The sequence below is a fragment of the Colossoma macropomum genome, unplaced genomic scaffold (genome assembly GCF_904425465.1).
Source record: "Colossoma macropomum unplaced genomic scaffold, Colossoma_macropomum, whole genome shotgun sequence".
Lineage (NCBI taxonomy): Eukaryota > Metazoa > Chordata > Actinopteri > Characiformes > Serrasalmidae > Colossoma > Colossoma macropomum.
Window position 1 is genome coordinate 23,131,723 of NW_023494789.1, and position 27,030 is coordinate 23,158,752.

General features: G+C 38.4%; 2 protein-coding genes across 2 annotated transcripts in view; both read right to left on the minus strand.

The window, feature by feature from the left end:
* Positions 1-3,982: 3,982 nt before the first annotated feature.
* Positions 3,983-27,030, minus strand: part of LOC118808132 — a 58,020-nt gene continuing 34,972 nt past the window's right edge. The window contains exon 10 of the transcript XR_005007263.1: positions 3,983-4,138. The gene's annotated coding sequence lies outside the window, so the exon portion shown is untranslated. The remainder of the gene's footprint in view (positions 4,139-27,030) is intronic.
* On the minus strand, positions 7,047-25,683 carry LOC118807457. The gene is made up of 3 exons (XM_036569470.1): positions 25,416-25,683; positions 8,682-8,978; positions 7,047-7,635 (listed from the first exon to the last, which is right to left on the minus strand). Exons 1-3 carry the CDS (start codon positions 25,681-25,683, stop codon positions 7,442-7,444), a joined length of 759 nt encoding a protein of 252 aa, XP_036425363.1. The 3' UTR covers positions 7,047-7,441.

Here is a 27,030-nt window from a genome sequence, read left to right on the forward strand (position 1 = left end):
GAATAGTATATCAGCCCGGGCTTTAGTTAGGGTATTTGCGAGGTGTTGCTTCTCCGGAACTTACTGAGCGTTTTCTGATCTGTTTATGAGTGCTTGTTTTTCGACCCACGTTTGTTATATTGACCTTGATTTTTGCCTACTCCTTTTGTACCTCTGCTGATTCTGTATTGGATTTGTGTTTTGACCTTTCTGCCTGCCTTTTTGACAACGATTTCGACTTTCCCCTTGGTTTTTGTCTGCCCTGTGTTATGATCACTTCGGTGATCTTCTGCTGCCTTTTGATCAAGACACACGCTTGTTTTTCTACCACGCTTTTGTCACCTGATAATAAAACACTGTTGGCACTTTTCATCCGCAAGCGTCTGAATTCTGTTGCTGCGTCACAGCAAGACTAATTCTGCTTCTTTAGTTTTAACACTGGAGCTACAAGGCTAATGTCGCTAACAAACACAAAGCTATTTTGTTTGAGAGAAAAATAACCATGTTTAGATAGATGGATTTTTTTTAACTCCTGTTTTCGATACTTCTAATATTTCTCATTTTGAGATTGCTGTACGTTTCGCTTATTTCTAGACATTTTTACTTGTTTTCAGTGATTATATCAAGTGAAATTATCATATCATACCATATTATCATTATCATATCATACCATATTATAAGTATAAACCAATCTTGAAATGAGAAATATCATATAAATTGATTAGATTTAAGATTGTCATTGTCATTTTTTGCTGTCTGTATCTACTCTCCTCGGAAATATCTCCAGAAAAATGAATAATTTGTACATAATGGCCGTTTTGATTGGAAATTAAATAAACAAAAGGTGATCAGTGACTTTTGCACAGTGCTGTATATACACACACAGCACGGTCAAACGTTTGCACCTCTCATAAAAGGGTTTTCATCAAATCTTTGAAACACATATGGAATTATACAGTGAGTAAAACGTGTTAAACAAATCCAAACTTCTGTTTTAGACTCTTCAGTAACCCACAGTTAAACTGTTCTACACTAGATATAAATTCAAACCTTTAGATCTTTGGTACATTTTTGTTTACCATTGGACACGACTGAGGCGATTTTCAAAACCAGCATTCGCTTTGTTCACAGGAAAAACAAGCTTAGACCCAGATCATACAGGCATGACACACCCAAATCTCTACTGTAAACACATCCCAAAAACATCTCTCAACCCGCTCAAACTGCAGCCAGCTCTGCGTTAAGTACACACTTAGAAATGATGGTTCTTCAAGGGTTCTTTAGTAATGAAAATGGTTCTATATAGAACCATGAACTGTTAAAGAACTCTTTGCCTGATTAAAGTGTTCCTTATGGAGGACCAGATTTGCCAAAATGGAAAAATAAATAAAATAAAAAAAAAAGACTTAGTGAATTAATATATGAAGTACAATTGCAAAGAATAATGATAAATCTAAAAATAAATAAATATACATAACAATTAATATATTAATAAATAAAATCTTATATAAATTAATATGTCTGCATTTATTTATGTCTATTTAGTAATTTTCCCTTCTCACTATTTTTTGTATTTATATATTTTTTTGTTATTTATGTTTCTTTATTAACATTTTTTTCAGTTTTTCTATTTATTTATTTCCATAACTATTAATTTCTATATTTATTTATTTCTCTATTTATTTATTTCTGTATTTCCTTGTCCTTATGCTAATAAAGGGGCTGTCAGTCAACGATGTCACAGCGTTTTAATGTTCCTATTGATTGATCGATGTCAGATTCTGTAGATAAGATTGTACATGTCTTGCTCTCTCAGCGGTAACTAAGGACAAGACAGTACAATAATGACTTCTTACAGGCAGCAGACAGCCAGAGATCTGAGACTCCCAGCTGATCTTCCTGTGGAGGCTGTGGGGACAGTTTGCTTAATTTAGCTGCCTCTCCTGATACAGAGGTCGACCTGTAGTGGTCAGAACTTTAGAGGAGGTGGTTCATCATCTTTCTCTGCAAAATTCAGATCACACCCAGACATTTGGATGCCCTTCTCACATACTGCCTGTGGAAGCCATCGAAGGTTATTTATCGTTAAGTTTGTCTGTCCGTGCAGTTCTTTATGGAGGTGGTGAAAGAACAGTTTAATCAGCTTTTCTCCTCCTGGGCTTGATTGCTAAGCCTGAACGTGAAAAACACGCCCCCTCATTATCATATGAACGACGAAATACAGAAATAAATAAATGAATTAATGAAAAAATAAATAAATAAATGAATTAATGAAAAAAAATAAATGAATACATGGGTAAAGAGAACAGTTATTAAAAATATAGATATGGAAAAAATATATAAAAATGGCATAAATAAAACAAAATAAATAATACAGAAATAAATAAATTGAGGAATATATAACGGCAGAAAATGGAAATATGTGTATCATTACAATCACAATAAGCAATATTTACTTTATTTAGTTTTTATTTATTGATTAATTTACTGAGCCGTTTATTTTTACATTTTTATTTATTTTTCATTTTGGCAAATCTGGTCCTCCATAGTTCCTTGCACTAATGCTCAGATTGATGGAGAACGTGCTGCATATGGTTCAACACAGGACCGTTTTAAAGCTTGACATTGAAATAACAAGAACCATTTTTGCTGCTATATAGAACCAACTACAACACATTCTACATCAATCTGAAGAACCCTTTCACAGTGCAAAGAACCTTGAGTGTTCATGTTTCTATACAGAACCATTTTCTTCACTACAGAACCCTTGAAGAATCATCATTTTAGGCGTGTAGATGTAGTTCAGGACACAGAATGACTTACTGGGAATTGAAAAAAACATGAACAAAACACTAAACTAAAGAATCTAAATTTGGACAGCAAACATGTCTTGGCTGAGCGAGTACATCTGACCCCCTTTTGGAGAAAAATGTACATACAATATATTTCCTCATATTAAAAATATATGTGCTGAATAAATTGAAGTGAGCCATTTTTTACATTTATATGCCAATATATGCACATCTGTTTCAATTTATAGAAGTATAAGCTCACATTTGGATGGGATATATGTATTGGTGTCAGTTATTAATATTACATATATGTCAAACATATGCTATATGAACAAAAGTATTAGGACACACCTCAGGCGTTTCACTCGGTCTCATTGCCACAGGTGTATAAAATCAAGCACCTAGCTGTCTGCCCTTACAGACATTTATGAAAGAATGGGTCGTTCTAAAAAGCCCTGGCAGTCTGGCAGTCTGGGTTTGGCGAATGCTAGGAGAATGTTACCTGCCTGACTGCACTGTGCCAACAACAAGTTTGGTAGAGGAGGGATAATGCTATGGGGCTGTTTTTCAGGGGTTGGGCTCGACCCCTTAGTTCCAGTGAAGGGAAATCTTAATGCTTCAGCAGACCAAGACATTTTGGACAATTGTATGCTTCCAACTTTGTGGGAACAGTTTGGGGAAGAACCTTTTCTGTTCCAGCATGACTGTCCCAGTGCACAAAGTAAGGCCCATGAAGGCATGGCTGGGTGAGTTTGGTGTGGAAGAACTTGATTGGCCCTCACAGAGCCCTGACCTCAACCTCATCGAACCCCTTTGGGATGAACTAGAAAGGAGGTTGTGGGCCAGGCCCTTTTGTCCAACATCAGTGTCTGACCTCACAAATGCTCTTCTGGATGAACAGGCAAAAATTCCCACAGACACTCTCCAAAATCTGAGAGTGGAAGCTGTTATAGCTGCAAAGGGGGGACCAACCCCATATTAATGCCTATGGATTTAGAATGAGAGTCATAAAGGCTCCTGTAGGTGTAATGTGTAGGTGTCCCAATACTTTTGTCCATGTAGTGTATTTTTCCTCTGCAGTGGCAGGGGAGATGAGCTGTTCCTTTAAAGAAAGATATGGTTAATGCAGAAGTGAGGAAGTGATTTTAAGAAAGCAGAAGTTCAATCTCGGGAAAAAAGAATGGAACTAGAAGTGTTTTATCAGCAAAAAAAAACAAAAAAAAACCTTTACCACTTGACTGCCCAGTGTTAGAATGTTAGAATACTCTCTCTTCAGTGTAGTTAGCAAAATAACAGAAAGCTGGTTTATAATAGAGAAAACTGTAACTTGGTTTGTAACAGAAGCCAATGAGAATTTTCTTCAGCACCTGAACAGTGACTTCTATTATAAGTATGTTTAGAATCAACACAGAAGTAGATAAAAGTGTATCCTAGGGGGTTTTAGATAGCATGCTTTGTTTTGGGCCTTTGGCAGGCCACCCTCATCCCATACACATGTCGTCATGTGCAAAAGTTTGAAAACCCCTGGCCAAATTCCATGCTGTTGTTGATTTTCTTAGTGAAAATAGGTTAAAACATCCTCTACAGAGAACTTACGAACTCACAAGGACTTGAATGTGGCATTTTCTGCTAATTTTAGTGCACAATGTCTATTCATTTGCTGAGTTTAACATAAAATAACATATTTAAAAATGCTATAGCCTTTTCCCAGAACCCCCCACCCAAAAATGTTGCTGTAGAGGATGTTTTCACTTATTTACACTGAGAAAATCAACAACATGAGAAATAGAAACTAGCACAAATGCACTGTCAGAAAAAAGTGCACTACATTACTTTCCAAAGGAAAAAGTGCATATTCATTCCTTTTTATAACCTTTTCATATAAAAAATAAAATAAAAAAGCTTGGAGTCCAGAGAGAACTTTGAAACACTTTAAAAAACTATTTGTTTCCCTTTTTATGTTCCTTAGCTCCGTAACTCCACGTTTTTGGGCACAAAACCTTTCTGGGTGCCGTTTGTACCCAAATTAGTACATTTTATTACCTTATTTCCAGTGTCATTGAAGTGAAACATCACTACCACTAAAGCTATGTGAGTGCTGACAGTGTCCCTTCTTGGAGAATCACCAGCCTGCTAAACATGAGTGAGCGATCCATTAGGCTCTTTACATCTGAACATATATCTAAAATAAAAGAGCACTTTGAGAGAAAAGCACATATACAGTTGTATGCAAGTTTAGGAGCCCCTGGTCAAATTCCATGTTTCTGGTGATTTTCTAAGTGAAAATATATAAATAAGTTAACACCTCTTTTACAGAGAATACACCACTGCACATTTAGCTAAAGATGAACATTTAACATTTAATTTCATTGAAAAAAAATAGTCTTGGCTACATTTTGGCACTTATATAGCACTTTAGAACTTTTGTTTTTTTTAGCAATAAATAGAAATTGTGCACTAAAATTTACAGAATATTGCCAATTTAAGTTTAACGAGGATGTGTTCACTTAATTTCACTTCAAATCAACAACTTTTACATACAACTGTAAGTGTGTCCTGTCAGGCTCTGTCTCTTACTGTAAAAGAGGATGAGAATGTGCTTTATCATCATGCAAACTGAGAACTAATCACTGCTGATGCATCAAGAAGGCAAATTATTCTTCTTAATGACATAACCGAGTAGCCTCGGCAGCCCCACTTCAGTCTATCATTTCCTCTAGAAAGAGGACAGAGTTGGTTTTGTGCTGGTTTCGGTTCTTTCAGTGGTGCTACAGAGGTAGTTCATGTAATTAGAAGGCCATAATAAAGCCATCTATAATTTAACTTGGAACAAAGCACGACCAACAGGGTAGAAAATGACAGTGTCTGGTACTTTCAGAGTGGTTCTGTATTTACATTCAAAAGCCCACAAACCCACTCACTAAACCACACCAGCTCACAATCACAGCTAAAGAACAGCACTGAGACGGTTTACTCCTGGGAGAAGAACACAGAGCATCAGGAACAACAGAGGAGAAGAAACTGGTTATAAATGAAGATATTAATCAGAAATTCTGAAGAATTTTAGAAACCAGAAAATCCACCGAGCCCAAAAACAGTTACAGAAACCAAAATAAAATAATTATAAGGAACATACTCAGAATAGGTTGAGCGGAAGGTCTTCGGGCTTCTGTTATTAAAATAAAAAATTGGTGTGAAATTACAGCCCAACCACTAAAATTGAAAATCATCACTCAAGCCTGATCGATATGGAAAACATCAGCAATACGATACTGAGATAAAATACCAATAATCGATAATATCAGCTAAAAATAATTGAATGTGGTCAAATATTAAACAAACTGCAGCAGTTATAGTTAAACAGTGCTTTACTGACTGATAAACAGCTTCAACAAAAAATCTAAAAATCTATAATATAAAATCTAACTTTAAAGGTCCCATAACTTGGAAACCCAAACTGAATTCACAGTTTTTTCAAAACAGTACATTGACATATAGTCACTTACTCAGCCTATAGCAGTTTAGCCCCACCCTTTTACACTGAAGTTATTAGAAATGTTTCAGCAGGACTGCTTTATATATGAGGCAGCCATTCAGAACAGAGCTCATTTACATATATCAGTCTTAAAGGCACAGTAACAAAAACAGCCTGGTGAACTGTAATGTTATATGTGGACCTCAGATGAAAAAATATAAAATACAAATTGGATTTAACCTTATTATAGAAAGAAAGAAATCTCCTACAAATAAACATGCTGACAAAAATGTCAAAACAATACATGAAAACAATATTTATGTGTGCTTTTCTGGAAATGCAGACAAATCCATAGATTTCATCAGCCAAACAATGGATCAGTTGGGCTTTAATTAACACAGTAATAAAATACAGAATCAGGCGTAAAGCTGGAAAAACAACCTGAATTAAATTTTCCTTACACACTGGGAGACCAGAGCTCTGAGAACTGCAACTAAAAAAGCTTTTCAGCATCCACCACCAAGCACAAAGCCAACATGTCTGCTTGCTACATTAATATCTTTCAAAGAGCTCATATCTTACATCTTTTAACGCCCCTAAAGTCAACTTAAAATGTTTCTGTGCTTTTATGTACCAAAAAACAGATGATGCCCTAATTGTAATTAAAGCCCAGCAGTGAGGTTGCTGAACTTTTCCCTTCTCTGTTATCACTGAACACAGGCCGGGTCACCTACAGAGCACTGCTAGTAGCCTGTTAATTAAGTAATGTTTTATTTTTTTTTTTGAGGGTTGTCCCATTGCGTAGGGCAAGATTTCAACCACTACCCCTTGGAAGTGAGTTAGGGTGACAGTCGAAAACAAGGGGTAAAAAGAAGAAATGGGATTGGGCCAAAATGTCCATTTTGAAAGTGTTTACATGCTATATCAAAAAACTCCATGGCAACAGCCTTTTAACGCATCATATCCAAAACGTCGGCAAGTGCCTGCATTTGTACAGCCCTGTCTCTGGTTTATATCTGAATCATCTTTGTAACTCCAGATGTTCAATAGCAGCTGAGTGTGACAGAGCGTCCTCTGGGAACGCTTTGAAGGTTTCTTGCTTTTGCAAGAACCGTGGGAAAGTGAGCCAAGCTGTACGATTTCTGTGCTGCAGTATTGCGACACTTCAGCTTGGCTAGTCTGTCTCGCACAGTAACTACTTCCCTATTTGAGGCATTCGTGGAGAACATCGTGTGACAGTCATTCTTTCTGGGTGCTGCTGATACTTAGGCGGTCTTCTGCGGTACAGGAGGGCGAATAGGAGTCCCACGATGATGAGGCCAATGACTAACAGGCCAGCAGTAATGCTGCCCCACTTAGTGCCTGAATGATCTGAATGACCTTTATCGCCTGAAAAAAGAAAAAATGAATAACCAACTTAATTCTGTGCCAGAGTTAGAGAGTGATCTTCTTTAGACACTGTGCAACAACCTTGATCAATAACGTGTCTTCAGCAGCAGGTTTAGATGGAGTGGAATACAAACATGAGTGTTTGGTATTTAAAGCAGCCAAAAATCAAATTTACCCAAAATTCCCCCTCATCATACACACAGTCAACAAACCAGAACTTGTTTAGAGGCTAATGCAGCTGTACGTAATGCCAGCTTGTAATTACTATTGCACAAACAGCATGGCTACATTATCACACACTCGCCTCTAACTGTGTCGAATTGTTAAAGGGGCACTCCAGCCAAAATTAAAAATCTAACCCCTGCTTTATCAGTTTTGAACATCAGCTTTATTAGAGTTAACTAAAATTATTGCAAAAACGATTTAAAAGCTATAATGTCTACTGTAAAACAAACGAAAACAAAAGTTTTAGTTCTTACATTGCGTGGACCATTTCTGTATTCTCAGAAAGCAAAGCTTAAGCATCATCATAAAACAAAAAACTAAATCAAAAACTGAAACTAATCCTAAAAAAACTAAACTAAAACTATCACATTTCAGAAAATAAAAGCGAAACAAAAACTATTAATACAACCATAAGACTTACTGAGACTAAACTGAAATCAAAACCAAAATTATGTAAAAACTGAATGCATTTTTTTATGGTTTGAGGCACCTTGTTTTCAATTGCTTTCAATGGGAGAGGCGAATGTAGATATTGTGGTATAAACTGAGTCCGTTCTACAGTTTCTCATTAGGTTGAATGAATAACTGGTTCTAAATGTAGATATTGTGATATAAACTAAGTCTGTTCTACAGTTTCTCATTAGGTTGAATGAATAACTGGCTCTAAATGTAGATATTGTGGTATAAACTGAGTCCGTTCTACAGTTTCTCATTAGGTTGAATGAATAACTGGCTCTAAATGTAGATATTGTGATATAAACTAAGTCTGTTCTACAGTTTCTCATTAGGTTGAATGAACAACTGGCTCTGAATGTAAGTACCTGTAAACTTGAGGTGGAATGTGCTCTCTTCTTGGATGAATTTGCTGTTGAGAACAACACACTTGAAAGGCGCCCGGCTCAGGCTGATGCTGGTGAAGGTCAGTTTGCTGGACAGATGTACCAGTTTGTCCTCTCTCTGTGATCTCCAGTGTGGCGTTCTTCGTCCAGTTGGTGTCTGTGCTGTCAAACCAGTGAATGGCTCCTGCTGGATAGCCACCACTATGCAGTTAAGTTCAGCAGGGCCGCCCTCTTCAATCTTTTCTGGCCATGAGCTGATGGATGGTGGGTTGTACTTGGCTAAACAGAGAAAATACATGCAGTTTTAAGTGAGTCCTGTCAAAAGCATTTTAATTGGTGTAGTGGTTCTTAGTCATGTTCCTGCATGTTATAGTGTTTTCCCTGCTCTTATACACCCAGTTCTACTCAAGAACTGGTTAATTTAATCTTTACTTGCAGGAACATAGAACGAAAGGTAGTGTTAGTGCAGGACCAGGTTTGAGAACCACTCACATAGAACCTTTACATTATTACATTTCAAAAGGTTGCACATCTCATTTGCTTAAAGGGGCATTCAACTGTAAAACTAGCATATAATCCACTTTATCCCTGTGCCCCATCATGCTTTAAGTGGCTTATGAGCAGAACTTCCTGTGAAGCATAAACGGACTATATACACCATATGGCCAAAAGTTTGTGGACAAAAGCTCGCGCTCCTCCAATGTTTCTTCCACAATCAAGAGTATTAAAAAGGAGTTTGTCCTCCTTTGCTGCAGTGACAGCCTCTACTCTTCTGGGAAGGCTTTATACTAGATGTTGGAACTGAGGATCTGATTGAGCATTAGTGAGGTCAGGTACTGATATATACATGTTGGGACCACACGGGGGCACCAACCACCTCGTGTATGCCTTTATTTATTGTGATGGGGCTCAGCCGGAAGGAGGAGACCAACGGCGGGAAAACAGGGTTTTGGTTGGAACCGGAAGCGCTGGACCCGCGTCTTTCTCTCTCTCTCTCTATCTCTCTCTCTCTCTCTCTTATGCTCTTGTTCCCCTTTGTGGACTCCTATTACATGTATTTTGGATTTTTGTCGGAGCACCAATTCCATTGACTGATAAAACCTGAACGCTATCATGGCTTGAGCTGGTCGACCACGGGCTCAAGGCTTGGGCTGGCTGGCACCAACCCCTTTCCAGGTAACTCAGAGACTCGGCAGCAGGTGAGTTGGCCTTCAGTGGGGGTTTTGAACTAGACTTAGGCATACACTTTTGCTTAGGCTCATGCTTCATGCTAAATCGCAACATGTAGAGACAGTGTGCCTTGGTTACAGTTAGGACTAGAATATGTAAATTAGACCCTAGACAATTTGCCATTTCTTTCGGCATCATGTTTAGCAGTCTGAAGACTCTCCACAAGAGGGTGCTATTAGCACTCAAGTATTTTTGTGGGTATTACTGAAAGCCATTGATGCCATTACCCAGCATGCATAGTTTTTAAACTGGAGGCTACTGTGCCATGGTAGGATGTGATTTAGGCTTGTTTACAAAAAAACGGGTTCTCCTACAGCACCATCTGAAGGAACCCTTTTTTAAACTTTATTCTTAAGTGAGACGTAAAGGATTCCATTCACTCAAACTGGCAGGAATTCAGCATAAACACATAAAGCTGACACTCTAACCCTGCAGATCACAAGACGCTTTACTTGCTGAGTCAAATGAAAACAGAAAGTGACTCTGAGGGTCCATGTGAGAAACAACAGAGGGCACTGTGTACTCTACTAACAGCCTGCATTAAAGCCTCTAAGGATTGCATTGCTGTGAGGATTTGGTTGCATTTGGATGATCAGTGGATCACTCCAACTTATCCAGAAATTATTGGATAGCTCCATCACTCCAATATCACTAGTTATTTGTCATATGAAGTAGTATTCTATTGCTTAGCACTGCAATCTTTATACCATACCTAGCAAGCGTTACACAAATTCGACATACCCTATTGGGCTAATAAATCCAGTCTTTTCCTAGTCAAATTTTCTGTCTATCTATCTATCTATCTATCTATCTATCTATCTATCTATCTATGTTATATAAAAACAAGCAAGTTAAATAATTTATATTCTTAGTTTTTAAATTTCAAGCAGCCTCACTGGACTATAACTCACTAACTCACTCCTCATGTTTAGCAGTCTGAAGTCTCCCCACAAGAGGGTGCTATTAAAATCATGTTTCCAAAAAGTTGGGATGCTATGCAAAATGTAAATAAAAATAGAATGCAATGATAAGCAAATCATTTAAACCCATTATTTAATTGAAAATAGTATACAGACAAAGTTGTGTAATGGTAAAAAAAAACACCTGGTGGTTAATTGGTAACAGGCCAGTAACATGATTGGGTGTAAAAAGAGCATCTCAGAGAGGCTGAGTCTTTCAGAAGTAAAGATGGGGAGAGTTCACCACCCTGTGAAAGACTGTGCAGGCAAAGAGTGCAACAATTCAAGAATAATTTTTCTCAACATAAAACAGCAAAGAACTTGGGGATTTCATCATCTATGGTACATATCATTAAAAAGATTCAGAGAAATCTTTGTATTCAAGGGAAAAAATACAATACTGGCTGGCTGCATTACAAACAAACAGACGTGATGGAAATCACTACATGGGCTCAGGAACCATTGTTTGTGAACACAGTTTGTTGCTGCATCCACAAATGCAAATTGAAGCTCTACTTATTTCTACCACATAGAAACAGAATCAAGAAATGCTGCCACTTTCTCTGGGCCCGAACTTGTTTAAGATGGACTGAGGTGACAAAACAAACTTTGAAACTCTTTTTGGAAATCATGGATGCCGCGTCCACCCAGCTTGTTATCAGTACATAGTTCAAAAGCCAGCATCCATGATGGTTTGAGGGTGTATTAGTACGCATGGCATCGCTGGCTTGCCCATCTGTGAAGAAACCATTAATGCTGAATGATATATACAGGTTTTGGCAACATAAGCTGCCATCCAGACAACGTCTTTTTAAGGAAAGACCTTGATTATTTCAGCAAGACAATACCAAACCTCATTCTGCATGTATTACAAAAGCATGGCTCTATAGTAAGAGTTCGGGTGCTAAAATGGCCTGCCTGCAGTCCAGACCTGTCACCACTGAAAACATTTGGCACAGAAATATGGCAAAGGAGACCCTGAACTGTTGAGCAGCTGAAATCCTATTTCAAGCAATGTGAAAACATTTCACTTTCAAAACTACAGCAGTGTCTTCTCAGTTCTTAAACTGAGTTGTCAAAAGAAGAGGTGATAAACAGGCCCCTGTCCCAACTTTTTTGGAATGTGTAGCAGGCATCAGGTTCAAAATGGGCATATGTTTTCAAAATAAATAAAACTTTTCAGTTTCAACCATTGTTGCCTTTGCACTATTTGCAATTAAATAAAGGGTTTACCTGATTTGCACGTCACTGCATTCTGTTTTATTTACATTTTGCACAATGTCCCAACTTTTTTGGAAATAGGGTCATTTGTGGGTAGTATTGAAAGCTGTCAGCTTGATGGCAATACCCAGCATGCACTGCACATCATTCAACCACTGGGAATACATCCTACTGCTAACATAGCCACTGATGTAGCGGCTAATAAACAAGAGATATATCCAGCTTTTAGGCAGTCTGGCTTCCTTCTTTATCAGCCAGCTAGCAGCCCAAAACAAACAGCTGCCCTTAAGTATCCGCTATCCCTTTTTTTTCTTTAATTCCTCTGACCTTCAAGATCAATCATCAGAAATGGCCTCAGGAGGGGAGGATGCCTAGTTTTTAAACCAGAACATTTTACTCTAGAGACCACTCTAGGATGTGATTAGGCTTGTTTACAACAGATGACATTTTGGCTGTAATGCCCTTTAAGGATCTACCTATTGAAAATTTCCTTAGGAATAAAAGTGGCACTGCCTGAAGGATCCCTTTAACCCTAAACCCTTAAGTGAGATATACAGTATTTCTCTGACTCAAACTAATTCAGCGTGAACACACAAAGCTGACACTCTGACTGTACAAATCACGAGAAGCTTCAACCACTGAGTCAAATGAAAACAGAAAGTAACTATGAGGGTCTGAGTGAGGAACAGAGAACACTGTGTTCTCTAACAGCCTGCACTAAAGCCACTAAAGATCACAAAGTACACAAATGCTTCCCGTCTTTCCAAATCAACTTGTGCATGTGCTTCTGAGCACCAACAGGCCTTCCTGTTCAGATATCTGAAGCCATGTTATTATTCTGTGGTTGACATTATACTCAAATTTGGAACTCCAGGTCGAAGCTAGTTTCCAAAGTCAAAGTCAGCTTTAGTGTCAGTGTAGTTTTTCCAGAACACGGCGCTACATTTCAACACAGAACAGCAGCAGACAGACAATAAGTGCAAAAATACAAAACAAACTACACTCTTAAAAAGAATTTTTTTAAAATTTCTAAAAAAAACAAGGATTCTTTAGTAAAGATGATGGTTTTATATAGAACAAAGAATTGCATAATTAAATTGTTCTTTTCATCATTAAATGGTTCTTCTGATTGATGGAGGATGTGCTGTAGATGGTTCTACATTGAATCTTTTTGGAAAAGGTTCTATATAGCACCAAAAAGGGTTCTGCTATTGTAAAAATGTCAAGCTTGTAGCAATAGAAGGACCCTTTTTGGCACAACAGACCAGCTGTCGATCCACAGCAGGACTGATAATAAAAAAAAAGTTAAAATCCATGAATTTAGTATGAATTTAGCCATTCATATGTAGATACTGATTACGGTTATGTGTTTAATTTCAGTTTGTTTTGATGGTGGCAATATTTGTACTGCTTTGTGATCGACTGACTTTGGAGCTTTGTATTTTAGACCAAAAAATCCCTGAAAAGAGAACAACAAAGATGCACAATCTTTAGCTTCTATGCTGCTAAATGCTGAACATTCTAAGAAGTTCCACTGCAGTACTCAGTACGTAACTTGTGTAATGTTTTTATGCAACTGTCAATACTTTTACTTGAGTACTGATTTAGGCTCCTCTACCCACCTCTAAACCTGATCATGCACAGTGCCAGTGTTTCTTCTGAAGCTGCTTCAGTAGCTGCAGCCTCAGATAGCAGTATTTGTTAGTCAACATCTCTGAAGAACATCAGCCTGTTTTCATACCCAGTTCATTTTCTAAAGACCCACCACAGTTTGATTTAAATGTGAAAGGTTGAAAGGTTGACAGTTACATGTGTGATAAAAACTGCATATTTACATGAAGTTTTAATCAGTAATATAATAGTATAGGAACTATATTTCATTCCTCACTAAACATGTCTGTGGTGAGAAGGAACGACGAAGTTGACTTTGAGCTTGAGTTTCCAATACCGATACTGATTGGGTACTAAGCCTTAAAGCTGAACTATGTAAGTGTTGGGGATTTGGAGGCCTCTCTGGTGGAAATGTGCAACTACACACAAAGTATGGAAGAACATTCTGTAGCATGGGTTGTGTTTCCGCCTCCTTCCCCAAGAGGATGAATCTGACAATTAAAAGAACCCTTAAATGACTCTTTCAGGCTTTTCAGAACAACTCACAGCACCAAGCCAGCAAAAGTTATAAGTAATACAAAAGTTACAAAATACAAACACGGTCACATTTAAGATGGACACGGTGAAGTTCTCTAAGACTCTGTTTGTCTCTAAATGGCCTTTGAAAAGATCTTTGGGGGTGAAACTGCTGTCTTTATACAAGTAGGTCAACGTGTGTTGTGTGTCCAGCCATCTATACATGTACACTCCATCCTGCAGCGTTTTCAGAGGGGTGCAGTGGATAGTAATGTTCTCACCAACATGTGCAGATAAACACTTCTTTGCCTAATAAAGCAGAGAAAGAAGATTTAACATTTAGCCCATATTACACACCATATTATACACAGTGGCATCAGCAAGGAACAGGCATCATGATGAAGCACAGCAGAAAACCTCAGTACTAACATAGTTTAAGACCACTGCAGTCCACTGGCTCGATAAGATCAGCATCTCGCTGACTGTATGCCCCCACACCCTACATGCACCCCTACATGCCCCCAGTTTTTTAGGTTGGAGGTTCTGGATTTTTCAAAAATCTGTATGTGCCTTGAACAATGACGTCAAGCAAAATGATTTGCTTTTTTTCCTAAGTTTTTTTTATACTATACTACAGTGAGGTGACAATATATACATTATATACATACATTTAACTGATACATCAGATTGCTGACACAGATCATCACTCTGCTCTCTCCTTCTGGACGAACTTTATGGAAATGTATTGAGCGGCGACCAATCAGATTGTTGATATGTGGTGCGGTAACTGATTGTGCCACAGCCACACCGGAACATGCACTAAGCAGGACATAATATAGTTGATTAAAATGTCATTACACTGTAAAAAATGATGTAAACTTACAGTATTTATTTTACAGTAAAATACTGGTTTGTTATTTTATAGGATCATACTGTAAAAGGTTACAGTGGTGCATTGATTTACATTAACATTCCAGACAATGCAACTTACAGTAATTACTGTACTTTTACAGTAAAGATTTACTCTGCTATCTGTCATTAAACTGTTAGCACAAGCTTTTGCTCATCTAATGTTAACCTGTTAGCTCTAGCGTTAATTCATCTAAGGTTATGGTGTTAGGTCTGACATTAATTAATCCGTGTTTAAACCTTTAGATCTAGCATTATTTAATCTAATGCTAGGGCATCTTCAGACGTCCACCTCTAAAAGCTCCATTAGGAAGGTTATTACATGACATGGTTATGAATACATTGCCTCATGACTGAGACATTGTTTTAAGATAGTTTTGAGAAGATTTTGGCCTTAAACTCCATTTGTGGTAAAGGGATACATGCTGAGGCAAAATAGTCCTCAAAGAAATTTTATTATCTCAGATTTTCTACTATCTACATTCCATAATATACGCAGAAGACGTGTAGGTTCACTGGTAGTTTTGGATAGTAAATAAAATGGCTATATTTGTGTTGTAGTCATGGCGACCCCTGGTTCCTATCATCACCACTGTAAAGAAATCTGAACCATTTCACACCAAACCACTCTGAATCACTCTGTTTACATTTCATGCACTGAATTTAGCAGGGATTTAGAAAAATTGTGGAATTCCACTTCAAGTGTGGGCTAAAATTACAGAGTAATGTTATTTGTTTATTTAAAACATCTTGAATTTGCAGGATTGTATGATTTGGGATCAAAGGTGCTACATAAATAATGCATTTTTCTGTAATTTGTATCTGTAAAGTAGTGCTTTTTCAGATTACAAGTCAGAAAATAAAGAATAACATGATAAAGTTTGAGGTGACCCTTTTCATACTTTAAGCTGTTATGGTTACTGTTTTCACACTCGCTTCATAGGCAATTAAAATATCTATACATTAACAAAGGTTCCAGCAAAAAAGCTGTTAAAGTCATCAATATATCTGACTATTCAAATTCAGATTAAGTTACAACAGGGGGCAGCAAAGAACACATTTAGACACTAATGACCGTTCTGCCCTTTAAACCTCACCCTGCTGAAAAAATTCATAGAAATAATTAAAAGGTTCTGCTGGTTCCTAATGATATTTAGTGTTTTCCTCATGGGTTGATATCACAGTGTGAAGGATTCTGATGGTTTAACAGGAGTTTTGGACTGATTCCAGATGCCTCTGATGGTTTCTTAATGTGATCTAAAGGCCTCCTACAGGCAGTTTTGGGCTGTAACGGAATATAAGTATTGGGAAAACATATCCAGAATACATAACTTAAGTGTATGTATTCAGTCCAAGTTACATTTGTAAATGTAGTTTTTAGATCACAGTTACTTTTTACAGTTTTAGGAGAAAACTTTTAGAATACTTACTCACTAAATGTAAAAAATATTTGCAATCTTTAAAAGAAACACCATCCATGCTATTTATTAACCATTTTAGAATGAGCAAACAGCACATAGCAAACATGCTTGTTAGACGAACTCTAAAGAGTTAATTTACGTCTAAAAAGTCCATTGGTGGCTTCTTTACAAACTGAGTAGACTGATAAATCAATGTGCTGATCAGTTATTAATCTCAGTGTTACTAAGCTCTGCTAAAGACTGAGTAGACTGATAAATCAATGTGATGATCAGTTATTAATCTCAGTGTTACTGAGGGCTGATCGAACTAATAATCCCCTCAGTGTTGAATGTGTTTGCGGGTAATAAGTTTAATATGGGCGTTGTGCTGTCCTGATTGGGGGATTCTGGAGCAGCAGTGGACTAATGCAGACGGTGAGAGAGAAAAATGTTAACAATTTTCAGAACTTCTTTTAAATGACAGGCAGATTTTTCATGAAACAGAATAAAAACATAAACAAAACAGTAACAGCAAACAGTATAACTAAATAAAAAACGATTTCCAATGTGTCTTTCCAAAATGTATTCTAAATGTATTCAGAATGTCTTACTTTTCATGTATTTAGGACAGTGTAGTCAGTATTCAGCCATCACCATTAATCCTAATGGTCTTTTTTTCAGCAGGGCAGTTACAGAGAAACATATTTGCAATCTTGTAACACATTCTTTTCTTTCCTTCATGTGTTTCTGCGTGATAACACTAAATTTTTTGGTGTGTCGTCATTTTAATGACCGAATGTCAATATGCTGCGTATTATTTACTGGAGCTTTCCTTCTGAGGCCTCAGTTAAGTTTTAATTCCACTTTGGTTGAGAGCTTTCGCAAACACCACAACCTGAATCAACAGCACAGGAGGTCATAACCTCTCTTCACGTCACATCAGATCTCATGTAAGACACAGAGATTTATAACAGGCAAAACAAAGAGGTATACGTAGGAGTCTAAATAGTCCTAGGATGAGTTATAAGTGTCAGTAGTGTGCTGTGAGTGGGCGGAGCCAGGAAAAATGCAAGTAGTGTTTCTCTGCAACATGACAGAACCACCCGGCTCAAAGGTGCAGTGTGTAAGATTTAGTGGCATTTAGTGTTGCAGACTTCATCCAGCTGAATCCCCCTCCCTCACCCCTTCCCTCAGGAACTAGATCGGGCCTGGGAGCAGGAACTGGGGAGTCAGCTGCAGTAGTAGTTGCCACCCCAGGCAAGGCAGCAAGAGGAGCCACCACTGGAGAGCAGCATTGACAAGGTATCTTGGTGAGCCTCCTTTGGCGTGGTAGCTCAGGGTGGCATGATGAAGGCAGGCATCAACAGGCATATGTAGTGAGGTGTGAATGGCTGGAGCCAGGGAGAGCCCAAGTGTAGTTTCCCCAGAGGGGGAGACGACATCACAGAAGTTCAGTCTTAGGAACTAGCAGTGTTTCATCCAGTTCCTACATTTCTTTCTCTCTCTTTCTCTTTCTCCTGGATTTGTGATGTAGTGTTGATTGCCACAAATAATAATTTAAATGCACTTCAATGTACTTAGCAAAATAACAGAAGCTGGTCTATAATACAGACTATCATTTGGTTTATAACAGATAATGGGAATTTGCTTCAGCACCTGCAGTGTGACTTCTATTATAAATATGTTTAGTTTCATCACAGAAATGCATGAATTATTATCCATGGAAATTGAGTGTACCCTACAGACGCAAAAGAGAGTAAGCTAGAAAAAATGTTGAAATTCTCCTTTAACGATGTCCTCAAGACGGTGGTGAATTTAACATCTTCGTTTCAGCTTCTCTGTTGTGCTCCAGTGTACTGCCTGCAGAGAAAAACACTTTGGTTAACATCAAGAACCCCTCTTAACATCATCATGGAGCAATAAAGAAATCTAAAGAACAGAAAGGCTGAGGATAAAACATACTGATATTAAATGGGACACAGCTTTTGCACGAGTCATAGTTTTTATTAACCAGCTGTTTTTGCCGTACACTGTACAAAAGGACAGTTTTTTGCCCCCAAGGAAAGCTAGCCCTGCCTTCACAATAAGAGTCTCTATCAGAATAACTCCTTGAAAAAAGGCTGAAAAATAATAGTATTTTTCAAACTACCGTAAAAAAAACATTTCTCAAACACACTAAAATATCATCTTGATAGTGAATACAGGAACAGAACCATCAGATGAAGCATGTGAGAATCTGTGCAGGCGAAGGCCTGTTTCAGTGGTGCTCTGAACAGCTTAACAGGAGTCTGAAGAATACCTGCTTCATTAGCATCCGCATCAGCCTGAGCATTATCTTCTTAGGCGCATACAGGAAAACACCATAAAGAAAAGAATACTTAGTTTCATTTTCATTTTCAGGAGAATTTTACATGTCTGTGAATCACCATTAAAATGCACTTTGGTGTTAAATGTGAATCAAGTCACTGAAACTTTCCAGTGGAAGCAGACATGTTTTCACTTTCAGTCCCATCTACAAAGCTGGAAAGTCCAGATGGAAAGAGGACGGGCATTGGTCAGAGGAAAGGAAGAGAGTTAACAAAGGACAGACAATGGCAGTTTCTCAATAGAGCGCTTTCATTTGGCATGCTGCCTTGTTGTTGCTGATGTCGTGAGTGAAAAGTAGCAGAAGCACAAAGAAGCATAACACATTCTCTACAGAGAACTTTGGCATTTTTTTGCACATTTTAGTGTACTTATTTGCTGAGTTAAATGTATTTATATATATTAAAAATAAAAATGTGCCATAACATTTGCACAGGGCACTTTATTTTATTTTTTCCCCAATAATGTTAAATTCAGCAAATAAACAGTAATTGAGCATTAAAATGTGCAGAAGTGTGTTCTCTGCAGAGGATGGGTGTGGCATGCACTCGTCCCCTGGGCCCCGATGATGGCCTTGAGAGCTGGCAGGAAGGCTAGTCCCCAGCACCCCCTCTTAGGCATTGCCTCTGGTCCTGCAGCGAGGCCACTTTAATTCGCCTCCCGGGTGATCCCAGTGGACAAGTGTCCAGATGGCTTCTTTGTCTGCAGTGGAGACTCCCTTGGCGGGTCCACGTCCAGCTCCCGGGTTTCGGCACTATTGTAGCACTGTCTGTGCTACCCCGGGCTCAGGAAGGACGCTGGAGGCAGGGTTGAGAGTTGCAGCAGCCATTTTAACTTTATGTTCCACTCCAAAAACAACAAAAGTACTGCTGTGTCTGATCCAGTCTCACCAGCACAACACACACTAACACACCACCACAACGTCAGTGTCACTGCAGTGCTGAGAATGACCCACCATCCTAATAATACCTGCACTGTGGGGGTCCAGAAACAGATGGACTACAGTCTGTAACTGTAGAACTACAAAATGAAACCATGTGGTCAGTGGATCTGTTAAAATGAACAATGAGAAATACAAGGAGGTGATTTTAGTGAAGAGGCCAGTTAGTGTGAGGAACACATTCAGAATAGGTTCAGCAGAAGGGTTCCTGACTTCTATCTTTAAAATAAGTGCACAAAACTGGTGTGAAATTACAGCCCAACTACTAAAATTAAAAATCAGCACTGAAGCCTGACTGATATGGAAATTAGCAGCAATACGATACTGAGATAAAATTCCAATAACCGATAATATCAGCTAAAAATTATTTAATGTAGTCAAATATTAAACAGACTGCAGTAGTTTTAGTTAAACAGTGCTTTACTGGCTGATAAACAGCTTCGACTTTTAAGATTTTAAACAACATAAAACAAAAGTAATGTTAAAATATAACTTTAAAGGACCCATAACTTAAAACCCAAACTGAATTTACAGTTTTTTCAAGACGTCACAAAAGAAATACAATTATATATAGTCACTTATTCAGGCTACAGCAGTTTAGCCTGACCCATTCACACTGAAGTTATAAGAAGTGTTTCAGCACGACTGCTTTACATACTATAACATGAGTTATAACTGTTTTTGGTACATAAAACCACACATACTTTATAAATGGACCAACAAGAAAAATGTAGCGTATGGGAAGCAGCTAATCTAAAGTTTCAGGCAAAAAAATATATCAAATTGTCTACACGTGATTATATTGACAAAAAAACTTACAATACAATATTTATCTGTGCTTTTTGTAGAAATTTTTCACTGGAAAGATTTTACAGCCAACGATTAGTCGGGCCTTATAATAGTAATACAGCAAAAAACAAAGTACAGAATCAGACATAAAGCTGGGAAAACAACACGCTTTGAATTTTCCTTAAATGCTGGGAGAGCAGAGCTCTGAGAACTGTAACTAAAAAAGCTTTTCAGATGTACAAAGCCAAAAACTGGCACAAAGTGAGCACATTAATCTTTTTCAGAGGGCTCATATCTTACTATTTTTAACCTCCCTGAAGTCCACTTTTATGACCCAAAAAACAGACCATTTTCCCACGCCTCTTTATTCCCTTAATCTGGCTGTTTTTGTTGCTGTGGCTTTAAAACTGACATATGTATATGAGTGTGAGTGGGTGTGGCTAAACTGCTTTTGGTTGAATAGGTAGATATATGTATCACAGAAATAATTGATTAATTCATAATGAGAAGAAAAACATCGTGTGACAGTCATTCTGTCTGAGTGCTGCTGATACTTACGCTAAACGTGTCTTCTGCGATACAGGAGGGCTATTAAGAGTCCCAGGATGATGAGGCCAAAGACGAACACAATAACAGTAACGATGCCCCACTTAAAGCCTGGACCGGCTGAAAAAAGAAAAAAAAAATAGCCAACTTAATTCTGAGCCAGCGTTAAAGAGTGATCTTCTTTAGACACTGTGCAACAACCTCGATCAATAACGTGTCTTCAACAGCAGGTTTAGGTGGAATGGAATATAAACATGAGTGTTTGGTATTTAAAGCAGCCAAAAATCAAATATACCCAACATTCCACCTCATCATAAACACAGTCAACAAACCAGAACTGTTTTAGAGGCTAATGCGGCTGTTACTAATGTGAGCTTGTGATTTGTACAATTGTACAAAAATAAAAACATCAGAAAACTAAAACAAAACTATCCACTGCAAAAATAAATAAAATGAAATGGAATCACTTAGTAAGGCGGCACGGTGGCGCAGTGGGTAGTGCTGTCGCCTCACAGCAAGAATGGCCTGGGTTCGATTCCCGGCCGGGTGACCAGGGTCGTTTCTGTGTGGAGTTTGCCTGTTCTCCCCATGTCTGCGTGGGTTTCCTCCGGGTACTCCGGTTTCCTCCCACAGTCCAAAAACATGCAGTCAGGCTGATTGGACATGCTAAATTGCCCCTAGGTGTGAGTGTGTGTGTGGATGTATATGTCTGTTTGTCTGCCCTGCGATGGACTGGCGACCTGTCCAGGGTGTATCCTGCCTTCCGCCCGATGACAGCTGGGATAGGCTCCAGCACCCCACTGCGACCCAGAAGGATAAGCGGTTTAGATGATGGATGGAATCACTTAGTTTACTTATAGTTATTTTAGTGTGTAAATAAGAGTATAGAAGTGTGTTACTTTTCAGAAAAAAAAACACAACACAACTTTAACTATTTGTCAAGTCAAGTCATAGTTTATTTATATAGTCATTATCACAAAGCAGCTTTACAGAAAAATCCGGGTCCGAGCCCCCATGAGCGTCGCCAATGGGGACAGTGGCAAGGAAAAACTCCCTAAGCGCAAGAGGAAGAAACCTTGAGAGGAACCAGGACTCAAAAAGGGTACCCACCCTCCTCTGATCCACACCAGATAGCAAACAGTGTTAGTATAAAATATTAGAATACAAAACGTGGAAAAAAGAGGTGGAGCAATGATTAATTAGATCGTTTAAGTTTATACAGCAGCAGCATCATCATCAGAAGGGTCAGTTCATGCAGGTCAGGTTTGCACAGCTTTGTATAGCGTGAAGCTCCATGGTGGTCAAAATGGTCCAGATCAGCCAACGGAGATGGAGCTCTGGTGACTCTAGCAGCTCTGGTGGCTCCCATGTGGCGACTTAGGCAAAGATGATTCCACAATTTTGGGACTACATAGAAAAATGCTCGACCACCTGCTGTGGTTTTTCTAATTCTAGGAACTGTCAGTAAGCTGTTGTTTTGTGAGCGGAGCGTACATTTGGGTTCGTATGACTGAATTAATTCACTAAGATACTGCTGAGCCAGGCCATTTAACGATTTAAATGTTGAGAGAAGGATCTTATAAATTTAACAGGTTTGTCACATCTGCTGCCAGTTCCCCTCCATGTCAGCAGAGGTCTCACTCTCCTCAGTGCGGAGACCATTCTGTGGACTATTTAAGAGACATGTTGGCCCAATCCCATTTCACCCCTCGCCCCAATCACTTAGCCCTTAGCCCTCCGTTTTGCATGTTCACGTCTAGGGGTAGGGTGTCCTGATTGTTGTTGAGATAGAGGGGTAGGGCAAAGCATCATGGCTACATGGCCCAAACTGAGGTTTTTCAGAATCACACTCCAAACAGTGTTATGAGAAAAGAACAGCAAGATGGCTGCGCAAGCGAACAAAGAAAAACACAAATGTGACAATTTTCTCTATTAAAATTACAATAACTTTTGTATTATCTTTAGTTTAATGTCATTTCAGTATATTATGGTCCTTTTTTTCATAACAAGCATAAAAATCGCTAATAGTACGCCAATGTCTTGGTAGCTAGCTACCTAAATTTCCCATTCCATCTTAAATAGTCCAGCAGTACTGATGCCTGAAGCAGCAGAATGTAACTGCTGCTCCACTTAAGGTGGAACGGGAAAATTCAAACAAGAAGCTGCTGAATAGCTGACTTCAGCTTCATCTCACCAAAAAATTTGTGGTGGACAATGATAAACAACTATTGCACCCCTCCCTCTTTGAAGGCATTTGATGTCCTAAATGTAACTAAAGCCCAGCAGTGAGGTTACTGAACCCTCCTCTGCTATCATTGCAGACTGGCAAGGTCACCTACAGAGCAGCGGTAGTAGCCTGTTAATGAAATAATGCTCTTCTTTATTTGAGGGTTGTCCCATTTTGGAAGGGAAGATTTCAACCACTACCCCTTGTAACTCAAGGGGAAGGAGACACTCGAAAACAAGGGGTAGGGGTAAAAGTAAGAAATGGGATTCGGCCATTAGACCTAGTGCCAGAGGCAGCAAAACAACCCCAAAACATCTTTGAACCTCCACCATATTTGACTGTAGGTACTGTGTTCTTTTCTTTGTAGGCCTCATTCCATTTTCGGTAAACAGTAGAATGATGTGTTTTACCAAAAAGCTCTATCTTGGTCTCATCTGTCCACAAGACGTTTTCCCAGAAGGATTTTGGCTTACTCACGTACATTTTGGCAAACTGTAGTCTAGCTTTTTAATGTCTCTGTGTCAGCAGTGGGGTCCTCCTGGGTCTCCTGCCATAGCGTTTCATTTCATTCAAATGTTGACGGATAGTTTGTGCTGACACTGATGCACCCTGGCCTGCAGGACAGCTTGAATTTCTTTGGAACTTGATTGGGGCTGCTTATCCACCATCCGGACTATCCTGCGTTGCAACCTTTCATCAATTTTTCTCTTACATCCACGTCCAGGGAGATTAGCTACAGTGCCATGGGTTGTAAACTTCTTGATTATGTTGCGCACCGTGGACAAAGGAACATCAAGATCTCTAGAGATGGACTTGTAACCTTGAGATTGTTGATATTTTTCCACAATTTTGGTTCTCTTCTCCTCTTTCTGTTCTCCGTGCTTTGTGTGGCACACACAGACACACAATGCAAAGACTGAGTCGACTTCTCTCTTTTTTTATCTGGTTTCAGGTGTGATTTTTATATTGCCCACACCTGTTACTTGCCACAGGTTAGTTTGGACGAGCATCGCATGCTTGAAACAAAGTTATTTACCCACAATTTTGAAAAGGTGCCAATAATTTTATCTGACCCATTTTTGGAGTTTTGCATGAAATGATCTTTTTTTTTGTGTGTGTTATTCCAATACACACAAAGGAAATAAACATGTGTATAACAAAACATGTGTAATTGCAATAATTTTCTGGGAGAGATACTAAAAATTTCAGGGGTGCCAACACTTTCGGCCAAGACTGTATTCTTTAATCTCTAATATTTTATTGCGTTTATAAAGTTGAGTATTATGTCCAAGTATTAAATAAGTATTATTTGTATTAAGTACTGTTCACTTGCCTAAAACAAACTAAAGAACTATATTTTTCAGGTTTTTTGGCCGCTTTAGTGTGAAAAGACAGACTTTGGTTAGATAACGTCTGAATAAACACCTTTAGAATCAGGGATATGCTTTTCCTGTTTCCTTATCATATCATAATCTGAGCTAACTAACCCTGTAAGGAGACGTTGGGTCAGCCTGAATTTTGATGTGTTAACATCCTGTTTAGGATGAAATTTAGTTGATCCTACATCTGTACCCCTATACTGAAATGCTTTATCAATAATCTACTCCTACTTCCAAGTTCCGCCCACAAACATAACTGTCCTAAGCTTTACAGAATGCTGGTAAAAAATCCCATTCAACCGAAAGAGAAACTGTAGAACAGACTCAGTTTATATTACAGTACCTACATTTAGAGTCAGTTATTCATTCAACCTAATGAGAAACTGTAGAACAGACTCAGTTTATATTATAATACCTACATTTAGAGTCAGTTATTCATTCAACCTAATGAGAAACTGTAGAACAGACTCAGTTTAAATCACAACAGCTTGTCCAATCTCACAACAATATCTACATTTGTGGGCCGAGCCTGGAGAGGTTAAATCAAATTAACACACCCCCAGATCATCTTCACACCTCACATAACTTTCCTGCTAAAACTTCCTGAAAGAAATCAAACAGTTACCTCTAATATTCAGATGGGACGTGGTCTCTCCTTCTTGGACGAATTTGCTGTTGAGAACGACACACCTGAAAGACTCCCAGCTCAAGTCGATCTTAGCGAAGGTCAGTTTGCTGGACAGATGTACCAGTTTGTCCTCTCTCTCTCTGATCTCTAGTGTGGCGCTCTTCGTCCAGTTGGTGTTGGTGCTGTCAAACCAGTGAATGGCTCCTGCCGGATAGCCACCACTAGCGTTGCAGTAAAGGTCAGCAGGGCCGCCATCTTCAATCATTTCTGGCCATGAGCTGATGGACGGTGGGTTGTACTTGGCTAAACAGGGAAAAAATATGTGCAGTTTTAAGTGAGTCCTGTTAAAAGGCTGTGTAGCACTTGAACTGGTACAGAATAGCGGTTGCCAATAATGGTCCTGCATGTTTTTGCATTCTTCCTGCTCTTAAACAAATGGTTCTCCTCAAGAAGTGGTTAATTTAATATTTAATGGCAGGAATGTTGAAGGAGGGAGAGCATGAGTCCAGGACCAGGTTTGTACTCAGCCTACTGTATTGCTGGCAGAATATATTCAGTTACAGAGAATATAAAGTGTAAACCAGTTAAAAACAGTCTGCTAGCGTCAGTGTTGTACAACTATCAAAGCCCTACTGGAGTAGTTTATATTAGTTTAGCTGTAATTTGAGTGAACACCAACAAAATCTGTTATTTTAATCCAGTATGAATCTACCATGTCCAGTTTTTACAGGCCTACTAAGTAATAAATTGGGAGTGAAATTAGCTCCCTCAGTAATAGTGTTCAAACTGACATCATAGTCATGTAATGAAACCAGGTATAAAAATGTAAAACAGTGCTTTCATTTTTTTTTTTTTCTGCAACCTGAAGACGAGGCTAACTGCTAAACTGTTAAATCCTTCATGACAAGGCTACTGAAATCCACAGCATTTTTGGTGATGACAAAATTATAAGGAAAAAGAAAATTTAAATATCTCAAAGGCAACGTGATTTCTGTTTTGTTGGGAGTTGTTGTTTGCAAGTGTGACGCCTCCGTATAATACAGATGTGAATGTCTGTGCGATGACGCTTCGAACTGGGTTTTTGGAGTAACTTGGGGAAATTACACAGATCCCTCACCCTGTACAAATCAGTCAAATCATGTACAGATTACAACCTTGCACAGTAAAACTAATCCAGCTCATACAGGACTTTTCATGCTTTATTTCAATAAGCGTCAGCTCGCTTGTTGCCCGTATGCAGCATTATTTGTATTTTGACTGCTAAACAGCTTCATAATTAGTTTAGTTTAATTGTGTTTGTGAATGTTACAGTTTGCCCCTCTGGTGAAGGTTAACTGTTTGTTCACAAATGCAGATTATCAGAAGAAATAGAAAAAATATATTTTAGAAGAGATGTGTAGACTTTTTGAACTGTATACCACATTATAATATTTCTATAAATGATTCATCCTCCTCAAATATTTGTCAAATTATCTAACAAAAAAGTAAGATTTATATGGGGCATATTTTGTACTTATATTTTCACCCCAAGCATTTCTGATGTTATATAAGACCAACTCTCACCTGTAACGCTGATCCTGAATGTCCCATCTTCTGCAATACCATAACTGGT